Source organism: Vicugna pacos, chromosome 2, assembly GCF_048564905.1.
Source record: "Vicugna pacos chromosome 2, VicPac4, whole genome shotgun sequence".
NCBI lineage: Eukaryota > Metazoa > Chordata > Mammalia > Artiodactyla > Camelidae > Vicugna > Vicugna pacos.
Genome location: NC_132988.1, coordinates 119788534 through 119803427, shown reverse-complemented (window position 1 = coordinate 119803427; position 14894 = coordinate 119788534). Strand labels below are relative to the sequence as shown.

Here is a 14894-nt window from a genome sequence, read left to right as displayed (position 1 = left end):
GTGAGGGGCTGAGACCAGGTCTTCTCAAAATGGGAGAAGGCTGGGAAACAGGGTTTGGGGGCTCTGGTGCTGGCGATGGGAAGGCCAAGCAGTGAGCCGGGGTTGCATTTGACATGGGCGGCTCTTCTCAGAATCCAGACCACAGGCATGTGCTTCACTCCCCCGTGGTGGGCGTGGTGGGGGCGTTAACTGCAGGCCGGCTAACCCGGGGTGCCTCTGGGCCTTGCTGGTTTGGCTTTTAGCCTCAGGGGTCTTAAAACATGACCTCTTAGAAAAAATTGTGTGTGTGTGTGTGTGTGTGTGTGTGTAACTGAATCACTGCTGTGCACCTGAAGCTAACATTGTGAACAACTGCACTTCAATCCAAAGTTAAAAAAAACAGTGACCTCCACTTGCTGGGGAGGCCCGGGATTTGGGAAGGTGCTCCCCGTTCGCTCCCCTCTGTCGGCCAATCCTCCCGCATGCCCTGGGACCCCATCTCCCCTCTGTCTGCAGAGGAAGGCGTGCGAGGCCTGGGGGGATGGGCCCGGGGAGACTGCAGCCCCTCTGCGGCCGCTGGGCAGCGATGGAGGGTGGCCAGTTACCCGGCCCCCTTCCCACGGGCCAGGCTTCTTGGTGTCTGTGCCGCTGACACCCTGCCTTCCTCCACCCGGCTTCTTCCCTGTCCTGACCTCTCAGGAGCCCCTCCCTCCCTCCCTGTCTTGTCTCTCCCTGGGGGTGACCTTCCAAAGCCTCAGAGCTGTCCCACCTGCACGTGTGTCCCCAGGTGGTCTTGCTCAGATGTCCCCTCTGTGAGTTGCTCAGAGCTCAGTGACTGAGTGCCTGTCGCCCTGGGACCTCCCTCCACCGCCGCCCCCCTCTGGTCGGGACCTGCCCTCCTGCGCGGTGCCTGGGTTCTCGTTCCTAGGCCTTTGATCAGCACCCCTTCTCTCCTGAGTCTCCCACCTCTTCCAGCCCCTGCTTGGAGCTCCCCCCACGCCTGCCTGCTCGGGGCTGTTCCCGCTCCACCTGGTGAGGCCCGGGTGGGCTGTGGGCCACCCCTGCTCTGCCACCACTGGGGGCTGTATTGTATCCCCACTCTGGGGGGCCTGGGCCCCGGGCGCGGGTGCTGATGGGCCCTGGCTGGACTGCGGGCGGGGGCCCTGCCCCTTTGGCCCGGGGCCGGTTAGACTGACATCCATAAGGCTGTTGCACCGAGGTTGTTAGTAAGCCCGGCTGTCGGACATGCTGGGGTTTGCTCAGTGAAGACGGGCACCTCCGCCCTCCCGGGCCCCGGCTCCGCTGGGCGGAGCTCACTCCGGAACTGGAAGTGACTCTGGACTCGGAGAGGTGGCAGCTCTCCCGGGACACTGCCCGCGAGCCTCAGACCCTCCGGAGTCCCTGGGTTTGCTCCTCATGTGCACGTGCTGTTTCCTGACCTGTCATGAGGCCTCATTAACTCATGTCTCTCTCTCTTTTCTTTCAGTCTGCAACTGTGTCTGATGGTGGTAAGTCACACTTTCTGATGTATATTTTTATTATTTTTAATGACGCTTTTAAATTGTAGAAGTATATTTCCTATTAAGCATGAGTAGATGATGTTTTCTTGGCCTGTCCGTACCCCACAGTGCTTGGGGGGGTGGGTTAGGGCCAGTTGCGGGGGCCCCGTCTCTCCCAGTGCCCGCAGCGTGTTGGGGAAGCGGTTTGTTGGGGGACGTGTGCAGTGTGATAACGACGCCTGGCGAGGCCTGGTGCGGCCTGGCGCCTACCTGTGCTTGGCAAGTTACAACCCGCTGTGCCTTGTTGCAGAACCAGCTTGTAAGCCAGCATTAAGTGAAGTTGTCAAAGCTCTTGCTGAGTTTGAGCAATTCTGGAAATTCGGGTGAGACTCTCAGTTGCTAAATTTGCCTTAAAATTTAATAGCTGAATTGAGGGTAGTGGAATGAATTCACAGGAATCAAAACTCTGTCTTTAAATGACTTTGTGCGTGGGAATTCTCTTAACAAGGCCGACCCAAGAAGGAAAGGGCCAGCGCTGTCCTGTTTCGCTGAAGATATTTCTGTGATGTAGCCTTTATCATTTTAGTTCAAGGATTTTTTAAGACTCTTCCGTTCTTCCAAGTGCTCCTCGTTTCTTCTAATGCTTGTCAAAGTCCTCACGCTCACAGGTTTTGTTTTGCTTTTTGGACGTTTTTAATTACTCTGTTCTTTATCTATGAGAGTTGGGTTTTATAGTTTATCAAAATGCAAGAGCACTTTATTTCACTTATTTACTGGCTGTGGGCCCCAAGGACCGTCAGAGCTGCGGAAAGTAATGGGGTTCAAGGGCACTCTCTTTACTGGGAGTTAAAGAGAAACCGAATGTCGCTTTCTTGACACTTTCTATTGTCCTACAACTGATGACTTCAGTCACGGGCCTTAGGAAGGGTTGCTTGTGCCTGCTGGACAGGCCGGGGCCCTGTACCTGGAGGGCAGGTGGGGCCCGAGTCTGCCGGCCTGGAAGGCGCAGCTGGTCGCTCTCTGTCCGTCGGTCCAGCGTGGGAAGTGTGAGATGTGCTGGTACCTAAGGCTGAGACCAGACACATCCTTAGGTTTGTGTTTGGGGACGTGTTTTTAATAAAAGAGTGATGTTACCTATCTTATTACAATGGTAATCATGTCATTTAATCAGTCTTAAGCTAGGAGTGGGAGAGCCTCCTTAATGAGAGGGAGTGAGGCCTGTAACCAAACCCAGGCTGAAAGTGAGCGGTTTTTACAGTGTTCTGCTCGCGCTGGGCCTTTCTGCCCTGTGCTCAGTCGTCTTTTCTGGTAGAAGGCATTCATTTCTGCAGGAAATTTGAGTGTATTTAATATGATCAGTCTACTCATAAACATTAAGCTTCTGTTACTTCTAAAGTTTTCTTGTCAGCAGTAGATGCAGGAACCCCAGGGAGTTTGATTATATATTCCATTTTGTAATTTTTAAAAAGCTAAACTTCCCAAGTGTGGGAAGTCCCCCACTCACAGGCCTGGGTGTCCCTTCTAAGGAAGTGGTATCCTGGCTGGTGGCAGTGGCTCCCCCTTCCCTGTGGGGGATCCCCACCCCGGCCCTTCCTCTCCGCCTCAGACCCAGTGCCCCTGGGGACAGGCCCTCCCCTTGGTGGGCCCCTCTGTGACAGAGGCGGGGGATGGTCATGATTTCACGAGCACACCGTGAATTTCAGGAACTGGGCCAGACAGTTACATGTATTCTATGGAGTTTATTTATGCTTTTATTGTCTTTCCACCTTCAGTTTCTTTTCTGATTGTAAATAAGAAGAAAAACTCATCTCATTTCATTTGCATGTTAGTTCTAGGAGGAACGTGTTATATTCTGCTGTCTTTACACGTAAAAGCACCTCAGCAGAAAGAGGGTCACGTAGATACCAAGCTGAAGTGGGAATTCAGACTTTGAGGCCTGCCTGATGGCAGGGCCAGGCCCTGGCCTCCGCCACCTCACCCCAGAGCCCCAGATTCAGCCTCAGACCCTCCAGGTCCTGACACCTGCTTCCTGGGGGGGATGGAGACTAGTTGAGGGGACCCAGGAGTGTGTCTCTCTCCACACGAGATGTTCCACACTCTGTGTTGGGCTGGGGATTGTGGGCCCCAAGGGCCCGGAGCTCCCACAGCGCCAGCTCCTTGGGGTGAGGGGGACGCCCTACGCTGCCGGGGTGAGTCAGGAGCCAGCTCTGGGAAGCGGCCTCCTCACCAGCTAGGCCTGCCTCCACCGAGCCGCCCGGCCTAGTCCTGGTGACTAATAAAGCGCTCACCCAGAAATAGTTTGGGTTCAGTTAACCTCGTCAGTGAGCTCATTTGGAGTCATTAACTGCCGTGTTCAGCTCCCACGTTGTCCTCTTATGAGAGCTGTTCCCACCGTGCGGTCGGTTCCGGGGCTGCCCTGTCGGGGGGCTGCCCGGTGCCCTGTGTGCAGCCCCCCCCCAGCCCACAGAGGGAGAGGGGCCCCAAGCCAGAGACCACCCTGTGAAGGCAGGCGTGGGGGTCAGTCCTCGGAGGGCAAGCCAGGGGCAAGTGAGCTGGGTGGGGGCAGATTCTGCCCTGAGGAAAGGAAGACCATTCTGGCACTTCAGAGAGGCTCAAAGGGCTGCTGATCTGCCCCGTGGCAAATTATTCACACTGAAGACCCCCAGCGGCAGAAGCTTGGTGGGGGCCTGAGACCTCGCCTTGAGGGGAGGGAGCCTTCCAGCAGCCTGCACCTGGGGTCCGGCACAGCGCAGCTTCGTTGTCATAAAAGTTTATTCTCCTATTTTCTTTCTTTTCTTTTTTTTTTACTTTGCACCAAGCAGCTTTGCCAGGATCCCCTCCCACCCAACTCCCACACCCAGGGACGGCCAGGCTGCCAGGAAGTTTAGGCCCTCCGCTTCTTATCCCCCCCTTGCCAGGGGACTGTCTTAGAGCCCGCGGGGCTTGCCTCTGCTTCTTTGAGAAAGTCAGTCAGTTCTACTCAAAGCAGTTTGGTTGTTAAAGTCTTTTTTCTATGTCATTATTTTAACTTCTTAGACATATCTCGCTTCTTTTTTACTTTTTATTCATTTTGTAATAGTACTGATTTTTGTCCTTACTTGGTCTAATCATCTTTGCATTGGCCCCTTTCTCTCACAGAACTTGAAGAATTTCTGAAGTTCTCTAGGCTGTGTCTTCTTCCAGACCAGACTTTGTGTTTGCTTTTTGCGTATCATATACCTTCTGTCATCCACCCACCCACCTACCCATCTGTCCGCCCATCTGTCCACCTGTCTTTCAGTGTATCCCCCCCGTCTGCGGATGTCAGCAGCCCCCCGGTCCTCATCACTGGGCTTTCTGGCACTGACGTCTTGAGCCCAGAGAGACCGCAGTGCTGAGCCCCGGCGCCCTTCCGCCTGGTGCCGACCTCCGCGGTGCCAGCTGGGCTCTCCCCGCAGGGCTTCCCCTTGACCTCCCTTAGCTGCCCTGCCACCCCGCCTCAAGAAGAATGTTCAGGGTTTTGTTGATGTGCCTTCCTTCCCCAGGACAACTGATGGGGACTCAGCGGTGGGTCAGATGCAGAACCTGTCAAAACCTTTTTATTTTTATCATTTGTTGGCTTTTTTCTTTTTCTTGGTTGAAGCTTCTGGCATCAGACTGTGCCCTCTTTTTTTTTTTTTTGGCTGCTTTTGCTAAATTTGTGGTTGATTTTTATCCCCCTGGCCCACCCCTGCCTGTGGTGGATGTGAAGAAGGAGAGTCTGTGACTCCTTCACTCGCCCATACTCACCCGAGATGCTGCTGGGAGCAGGTCTGTTTTGTCTTGTTTGGAAATAGAACTTTCAGCAGGAAAGGAAGAAGAAAGTGGGTCGTCACAGACTAGAACTTTCCAGCCCTTTCCACCTACTCCTCTTGGTGCTAGGGGGTGAGTGGTCTTGGGTCTGGCTGCTCCCTCTCCAGGGCCCAGGAGGGCCCTTCTCCCAGAAGTTTGCACTCACCTGGCCAGGGCTGAGCGTCTTTCTGGGTCCTGCCCATCTGCAACCCTGCTGGACACCGCATGAACCCTGGTGGGCACGGTCAGGGCCAGATCCAGGGTGGGGTCCCTGATCCCCACCCCCAGGCTTGGGGTCCCTCCTCCTGCCCAAGTCCAACCCCCGCTCCCCATCCGGGCCTGCCTCTTGGCTCTGTTTCCCTTGTGCTCTACATTCACGGTCAACTTGGTTTCCAGAAGTGACTCTTATCACTGCAGGTGTCTGGGGTTTGCAGGGTCTCTCCTTTAACACCATCCTGCATGAGGGAATAAATGCAACACACAGAAAGCCGCCTGCTGCCTTTGGTCATTCGCTGGAAACTGCTGGCTCCTCTGGGCAGCTCCAGCATGGCCAGCATCCTGCCCCCAGAGCAGCTCACCTCACGGTAGCAGGGACCGGGCCACGGGGGAAGCCCACCGGCATGCCGTTCTCCCTCCATCTGTGTCTTCATCTTTAGTCTAGGCCTCGTCGCATCTTCCTTTTGCCTGGTGGGACCACCAGGCGAGAGCAGGCACCACGGCAGACTGCTTCCTGGGCCCTCAGAGCAACTGCCCGACAGTGACAGTCACACCCCTGTTAACTGGGGAGTTAAACGGCCTCTGTCTGTTGAATATAAGATGTTATTATTTTTAGTGTTTTTTGGCCAGTGAATTCGCATTCTATAAAATTATGAACGAGAAAGAGAAATGGAGAGGTTTCAGAGCAGTGCCATGGGATTTGCACAAAATCTCCTCGTCAGAAAAACCGTGCAGCCTGTTTGCACATTTTCAGAGATGTTTGCTAAAAGTAAGATGGAATGTTCATTTGTAATTTGCTGTGTGAGGGGGTTATTGTAGTCAGAAGTCTGTATTTTAAGTCTGTTTAATGTATCACATTCTTTATGGTTTGCTTTTGAACTTAAAAATTATACCCAGAATAACATAGTGTATTTATAGGGTACGAAGTACTAAGTATTTGTAAACACTAGTCAGACTTAGATTTTAGTTTTTCAAAGTATGGAGGCTTGATTTCTGCCAAGATTCCTCCCAATGTACTTATTTCTTTCCAGTTCTACAAGATATTTGGAGAGAGTTTTTATTAGTAAGTCTTTATAGTTGTGAATTTTTTTTAAGCAAACAGAAGTTCAAAAGAAATAAAACGAGTGACCACATACTTTCCCCCTCAGAAGTCGCGTCTGTTGACATGTGGGCATCTCTGCCTCAGCCCTTTTCCCTGGAGCATTGCGGTCACCGTGGAGGTCCCCTTCATGACCCTCCTGTGTCTGTTCCTTGTCCCCTCCACCCCAGTGGCCCTGCCTGGAAGTAGGTGTATCCTTCCCACTCCAAGGGGAGTGAAAATTTGATTTTTGGAGGGAAAACCTTTCTTAGGGAACTTAGTCCTGTGCCAGGACTGATCAGTAAGCCCTGTGACCGCCCGGGGGCGTCTCCCTGCGGCAGCTCCCGCCACAGCCCAGCCCATGTGGGTCCTCCTGGTCTGGGAGCTGCTTGCTTGAGTGTTTACTTACGCCTTGTGCCCCTTTTTTGTATGTATTGTATGTCAGTAAAGAGTTTAGTCAAATAGTTAATGTTGTTTTAAATGTTTGAAGCTTCTCACCTAAGGACTTTCAGAACAGTCTGAAATTTTTATTAGGTTCACTCCCAGGAGAATATGTGTGAAGTTGCTGAGAGAAAGTATTATATAGAGTGGACTGGAAATCTAATTGGGCAAGTAATTTAGGGGAAAAGTCTCAAAGTCACCGCTGAGGTTGGGGAGGGCTCAGTGGCTTCTGTCAGGGGCTCTGTCTAGGCAGCTTCTGTGCAGATTCGGGAAAACTGTAAAAAGGGAAGGAGCGTGTCCCTGGGTGTTCCTTAGAGGAAAGCTTTTACGATTTTCTGTTTCTCGCTGGTTTTCAGCAACTTAATGATGATGAGTCTTGGGCTGGTTTTACCGTCTGCCTGCTGCTTGGGGTGTGTTGGGGTCAGGCGTTGTTCACCCCCTCCCACTGCGGGAGGGTCTCTGCGAGGCACTGAGCCTTGTTCTTTTCGGCCTCTTTTCCCTCCGCATACTTCGAGCTGCGTAGTTCGTGTTGCTCTGTCTTGAGGTTCACTGCTCTGCTCCTCTGCAGTGCTGTGATGCTGCGAGCTCCATCCTGAGAACTGTCCATTCCAGAGATTTACTTATGTCTCTAGCAGCCCCTTTGGATCTTTTATAGCCTTCACTTCTGTCCTCATGTGTTCATGCTTTTCATTTGAAGTCGTGAGCATGTTTCCAGCGGCTCGAGGTGTCTTCAGGGCCGTCTGCCGACCCGTCCTTGCTGCTGCTCCTGGGTCCGTTCTGCTGGCCGGTCCTTCTCCCAGTCATGAGCCACGCTCTTCTGCATCTTCGCGTGGCTGGTGGCTTTCGACCGGGTGCAGGACATTGTCGTCCTTTGAAGGGTATGGGTTTGTTTTCACTGACAGCTAAGCTGCTTGTGGTGCTTGATCCTTCTGAAGCTGGTTTTTAGGCTTTTTTCAGGGCAAGGCTAAAGCAGCTTTCACGGTAAGCTTGGTTAGTCCTACTCCTTAAGCCTGTGGGGCTTCGGGAGACCCCACGTGTGTGAAGGGCAGATGTCAGCAAGAACTGGTGGATCAGGAGTCTCCCGGCCCTGTGTGGGTCCTGGGAACTGTCCAGCTGCAGCTCCCAGCTGTTCTTGGCCAGGCCTCCTGGGTTGCATCCTGTGTGTGCACAACCTGAGATTCCTGCAGCTCTTTCTCCACTGGCTCTTTTCCCCTGGCACCTGCAAATTCCAGCTACCCTCGCCTTGGCTAATGCTCATCTCTGTCTTTTCAACTCAGTAGAAGGCTGTAACTGATTTGGGTTCCCCTTCTGGGTGCTGCGGTTTGTCAAGTGCCTCCTGGCGGGCGGCTGGGTGATCCGGGACTCACCTTGTTGATTTCTTTTCCATCAGGAATCAGAGTCCGATTTTTGAAAGCTGCTGCTTCATCTATTTTGCCTGGCTTTCTAGGAATACGTGGCAGGGGTGAAGTCTTGTCCCAGTTACACCATTATCCAGACACAGATTTCTTGTGATAGTTTTTTTCACTGTAATTGTAGGATATGGTCTGTAAAATTCAAAACAAAACTCAGATCACAGCACTCCCTTGCACGAAGAACTTCAGTGATTTCCCATTACCTGTAAGCTAAAAGCTGCATCGCAACCCAGAGAAGTCGGGCTCTCTCCCCCAGCCCTGGCCCCAGGACGCCCACTGCCCAGCTCGGCACCGAGCGCACGGAAGCAGCCGTGATGACGCACACCGGCTCTGGAGCCCAGTGAGCTTCGACTGCCTTCACATGCCCCTACTGTTCTGGGAGAGGTTAGTGTTCAGTTGAAAAGTCACAGCATCAGAATGAACTAGAGAAATGAACAATGAGATGGCACCCTGAGTGTCCCAGAAACTCATCTACTGACTTCCTTGTGTGTCATGACTCAGCCTGTCTCCCGCCCACACGGTCCCCAGTTCCCTCCAGAAACCAGCATAGGGACCCCCCAGGGCCGGAGGAAGTGCCCCTCCCCTGATGGGAGGGGATCTGGGAGAGCTTGCCGCTTCGGGAGGGATGTCTGGCTTGTCCAGCACCACGTAGGGAAACCCCAGAGGCATCGTTGCACGCTGGCTGACTGTTATAGGTGAGCTTCCTCCGGGTGAGGGAGGCTGCGGTGCTGGTGCTGGTGGTATCGACGGCGCCCAGCTGTGGGCAGGGGCTCCCAGGGCCGTGCACACGTGCACTCCTGCCTCGCTGTAGCCCCGCGAGCAGGTGCAGCCCAATCTGCAGGCGGGCAGCCTGGAGGTTGGCCAGGAGGCGGGGGGACCTGCCCCTCTTTGAGCCTCCACCGCGGTCTGCTCCAGAAGACGGCTGTGTGTGTGGTTCCTGTTGGCGCGGGACGCTGGTCACTGTGCAGCTGCAGCCAGGAGGGTTCCTGCACCAGAGCAAATCTGGGCGACCCTTTCTCCGGATTCCCAGGTGCTGAAAAGCTTCCACGGGACGTTGTGAGAGCAGCCACATCTGACAGTCCTGACACCACTCACTGTTTCCCCAGTGAGCTCACATCAGTCGAGTTCCAGGTCACTGACACCAGCGGTGAGTGAGCTTCCAGAGCTGACTGTGAGGAGGTGGCTGGAATGCGGGGAGGCCGGTGCCGGCCCAGGCTGGGCTTGGCCGTGCTCCCTGTGTGGCCCTGCTGGTGGCGGGAGACGGAGGTGAGGACAGTGGAGCCCGTGCCCCGTGCCAGCTCTGCTCCAGACTCGGTCCCTCCACTCTCAGGCCCATGCTCTTCAGGGTCGGTCACCCACCCACCCTCGGACAGGTCCATGTGTGCACGGTGCCCCGCCTGCCAGCCGATGGGCAGCTTGGGACACATGGCACAGGATGCCCTCACTTGTGACAGGCCCCCCTGCTTCCTGGTGACAGGCCCCCAGATGCCACGGTGACCAGTTTGAATATATCAAATGGAGATAACAGATCTAGAAAGAAATGTAGCTAACAACCGTGTAATTAAATACTTAATTACCCCAAATTACATTTGACACGAAACCATGCTAATTTAGAAAGGCTGCTCCTTTCTTCTGCTCACGTTTCATGATGCAATTTATTCAAACACTTGAGATGCATCGTGATAGAACTGTTCTTCAAGTAATGAGTACTTTTTCTTGGAGAACAACCGACACGTGGGAAGCTCATGCCATCTGTGTGTGGCCTCAGGAATTTTCCTACGGCCCGCACCCGTGTCACCGGCCCCTACTAGCCCTGCCGCCCGAGCTGACCACCAGCCTGACCGCTGACACTCTCATGAGTTTTGTCTGCAAAGGGGACTCTGCAGAAGCGATCCGCGCCCCATGTACACCGAGTGTCCGCGTTGGGTGCCACGTGGCACTGGTTTGTGAGTCTCGTGCCACATGTGGAGTGTGATGCCTGCTTTCCCCACTGCTCCCATGTCCACCCTACTGTTGGTGATATTTGCAGTCACAGTGGTGGACACCTGCGCCCAGTCCTGTTGGGCAGGCTGGGCCATGGTGTTTCCTGGGCACACTGAGCTGCAGTGACTCTGGCCGGGGCCCCGGAACAGTCCTCCAGTGGACACACTGGCCAGCAGTGCCCGAGAGCTCTGGCCACCACGTCCCTGGCATGTCCTGCCGTCTCTTCTCAGTTCACTGCTGGGGAGGTGGGTGGCCCTGGGTTCTGGTTTTAGTGTGCGGTTCCCTGGTGGCTGGTGGGTTGAACACCTTTTGTGTGTATTTGGCCACTTGAGTGTCCCCTTCTGAGAAGTGTCTTCACAAGACTTGCCTGTTTTCCTATTAGAGCATCTACTTTCCATATGGATTTGTAGAACATTTTCAAAATATATCCTGGAGATGATTCTTGCATTGGATTTGTGTGTTCAGGTGAGCCTCTGCAGCTTACCTGGCCATTCTCTTCATAGTGACTTTTGATGACCGAAAGTTTTTAATCTTAATCTCATCCAATGTATCATTTGCTCTTTCTGAGGATGCTTTTTATGTCCCCTTAGAGCAGGCGTTGCCCTTCCCAGGATCATGCAGGTAAAACCGTCATTGTTTTATCTTTCGCACTGAGACCTCTGACCATCTGGAACTGATGTTTTTTAACATGATGTGAGTTAGGGGACAGGATTCATTTTCCCCCCGAGACCCAGTTGACCCAGCTTCATTAGTTGAAAAGACAATCCTTTCCTCACTGAACTGAAGCAGCACCTTTATCGGGTAATCATCTATTTGCAGGTCTGTCTTCGTTCCACTGGGCTCTGTCATTGGATCAGCACCTTGTGTCTCAGTGACTGTTGCTTTGTGGTGCGTTTAGAGATCCAGCAGTGTGGGCTCAGCGTTGCTTTGGTTATTCCAGGCCTTTTGTGTTTTCTTATACATCTGGCAGCCAGTGTGCAGGTCGCTGGCAGCTCCAGAGCCGTCTTCACGTCTGTCTGAGCTGGTCGAGAGACGGCACTCCAGGAACCCTGTGTGACGCCTTCGCTGGCAACGGCAGCGCGAGGCCCGCGCGGCCGCTGGCGGGAGGACGGTTGGGGTTTACTAGTTTTGTAGCTGTGCCTCCGTGGTCGTCATCATGCAGCCACTTACTGTCCTGCTGTCTGAAAATCCTGAGGTCATTTCCCCAGGAATAAACACTAAATCTGGCTTGGTTTGTTTGCCTTTAAAAAAAAAAGCCATTTCTTTTAGATGACTGACCTTTGTAAGTGTCTAAAATGAGCATTAATTGAGATTATTTCAGGCTAATGTGTCACCTTCACATAGACTCCATTGTCCAAAGAAGGGGAGGTGGAAGCTTGTGACGTCCCAGATTTTGCAAGGGCTTGCAGTCAGGTGACCTGTCACATCAGCCAGGCCGCGCCTACTCTGGGTGTTGGCGGGTTATGGCAGGATGCGCTTCTGGGAGGGATGGTGGTGGTGGAGGTAGGAGCCGGGCCGCAGGGCCTGGCCCGGCCGGAGGCCGCATGTCGGCATGGAGCTGGGCCCTGGGGAGTGAGCTGAGGTTAAGCCCGCTGTGACCTTGAGGGTGGGAGGGGCCAGGAAAACGCTGAGGAGGACCAGCCGTGGTAGCGGGGACCCGGAGGGAGAGGCCACGTGCCTGTGAGGCCAGCGAGGACCCCGGACCCACCTCACCGGGACGGCGACCTTGGCGTTGGCAGGGATGGGAGGGAGCAGGGCGAGGAGAAGCAGAAACAGGGCAGTGACAAGGGGCCTGTGGCCTGGAGATGTCGTGTGGGGAGCTGGGAGAGTGAGTGAGGATGCGGAGATGCAGCTGGGCCAGGGCGTGAGCTTAGGGGCTGTCTGTCCATCAGTGAGCCTGATGCCTCGGGACACCGGTCATCAGGGACCGTGCAGCAGGGGTGCGTCCGGGACCTGCGAGAGGACTGGGAACTGGAAGGCAGCTGGAGGCGTGGCAGGAGGCGAGTCCCACCTCTGCTGCCAGCCGGCTGCCTGCATTCTCTGTCTGTAAACAGGTGCTAGGCCCCATCTTGAAGACTTACTGTGAAAATTAGCTAAACCAGCGTGTGTGATGCACTTAGAACCTGGCACAGGATAAAGAGTCACACAAATGATATCGCTGTTATTGTCAGTGCTATCATTGCTGCTCTAACTGCATTTCCAATATAGCTGGATACCGGGGGTGGACCAGATTGCCTAGAAGGGCTGAGCAGGTAGAGAAAAGAGCCCAGAACAGGTCCTGAAGAAGACTATGGGATCAATGGGCGAGAAAGAGCATCCGAGGAGAAAAACTCTTCATTCAGATTGTTTAAAACTCAATTTTAAAACTAAATTGAGAGGGAGATTGAAAAAAAATTAAGTGAAATTATTTTCTGAGGTAGATGCTAAGAAAAAGAAAACTCATGTGGCAATATTAACATCAGATAAAATTATTCAAAGTGAAAAAAACAATAAAAAAAAAAGAACAAAGAAGGCAGTGTGCACCAAAAATACAGCCTCCCAATTATAAAGTAAAGTTAGATGAACTACAATAAAAGTGGACAGATACTCTAAGGGGAAAAGTATAATATACTTTTTTCAGAAACTAAGACATTAAGCTGATTAAAAAAAAGAATAAGATCATAGAGTATTTGAATTACAAAACAGACAACTTAAATCTAATATATATATGTGATATACTTATCATATATATGTAATTTTACAATCGACAGAGAATACACTGTTTTCCCCAAAGCTGCATGGAGTAGTTACCGAATTTGAATTTCAGAAGTGCATTTGCTACAAATTAAAAATACATTTATAGCATACAGATCACATCTACTAACAGCAGTGTAATTAAATAGAAGTCAGTCACAAAAAGATAATAAGAAGTAATTCATACTTTTGAAAATTTAAAACTATATTTCTGAATAATCCATTGGCCAAAGAGAAGATGAAAATGGAAATTATAATACAACTTAGAACTGTTTAACAATTACAATGCCACATATTAACTCCAGTGGTATATAGTCAAGGTGGAAAAACTCTGTAGTGTTATATGTATATATTATAAAAAAGAAAAGTTGGAAAATATAGGAAATAAGTTTTCAACATAAGAAGGTGGGGAAAAACAACAAAATAAATGCAAATTAATGTTAAATAATAAGGATAAAGCAGAAATTAACAAAATAGAAAACAAAACCAAAAATATATAGTTGATTAATAAAACCAAAAAATGAGTCTTTAGCAAGTATAGTCAAGAAAAAGAGAGAAAAGATAAAGATAACATCAAGAATAAGAAGAAAGAAGGCGATGATACCAAAGATGACAGAGAAGTAAAGTTATAAGTAAATTTTATGAATAGCTTTATACTAATACATCTGATTACAAGATCAATTAGACAATGATTAGGAAAATACAGGTGGCCTAAAAAGAAAAAGAAACTTTGGTTAGATAAATCAACATAAGCAAAAATGATATGGAAGTCAAAGATTTACACCTCAAAAGGCAACATGCCCAAACCAATGTATAGGTGAGTATATCGGTCAACTTAAGACAAATAATGTTGCAATAACAAATAATCCCAAAATCTTAATGGCTTTAAAAAAGCCGAATTTCTTTCTTATTTACATTACATGTGTATCACAATTTGGCTTTGTTTTGTTCTGCGTGTTTTAACCCCAAGAGCCAGACAGTTCCTCTGTGGGACACTGTGGGTCTTTGGCAGAGGGAAGACATGGCAGACCCAGGCAGTTCTCCCCCCGCAGTGACACGTTATGTTCTTTCACATTCACTGGCTGAAGCACTTCACAGGGTCAAGCCTGATGTCACTGTTGAGGGCATGGATAACCCTCCCACAGGGACGGGCAACAAGTATTTTGAACGTAACATGGTCTGTCACATGGGCGTAGAAGATGGGAAGCTACACAGCTCATTTTGCAAAATCAGCATAACCTTGACACCCAAACTGGACAAGGACAGCACAAAAGTAAATTATTGGTCAGTTTAACTTATGAACAAATACGGAAACTTCCAAAATAAAATTTTAGCAAATTGAATCCAGCACTGTTTTTTCTTAACACATCCTTATGAAGTGAGATTTATTCAAGGAATGCAAGGATAGTTCAACATTAGAGAATTTTCCCCTCAAGTCACCATTCATTTGTTCAACAATTATTTTTTTGAGCTTCTGCTTTCTTCTAAAAACTGTTCTGTGCAATGGCAATACATTGGTGAACAAAACAAAGTCCCTGCCTTCATGAGGCTTACAGTATAGTAAAGGAATGTCATAGGTACATAAGCAGATTGGGCGTATTAATAGATTAAGAGAGTACATCTATATGATTATCATAATGAGACTAAGGGAGATTCTGATGAAATTAAGTACCTATTCCATTTTTTAGTTGAAGTATAGTTCATGTACAGTAGTAGTAATTTATAGGTTACAGGTGTACAGTA

At 50.8% G+C, this 14894-nt stretch overlaps 1 protein-coding gene across 6 annotated transcripts in view; it reads left to right on the top strand.

Annotated features, from left to right (window-relative positions):
• The window catches only part of RGS12 (regulator of G protein signaling 12), a 111129-nt gene that overhangs the window by 63341 nt on the left and 32894 nt on the right, over positions 1 to 14894 (top strand). For 4 of the 6 annotated variants that reach the window (XM_072946919.1, XM_072946918.1, XM_031685630.2 and 1 more), the window contains one exon: positions 1466 to 1487. In XM_072946919.1, the coding sequence (XP_072803020.1) occupies positions 1466 to 1487 (22 nt within the window). Of the gene's footprint in view, positions 1 to 1465; positions 1488 to 1842; positions 1862 to 9465; positions 9583 to 14894 lie in introns of those variants that run through there. The other 2 variants (XM_072946922.1, XM_072946921.1) reach the window with 2 other exon arrangements.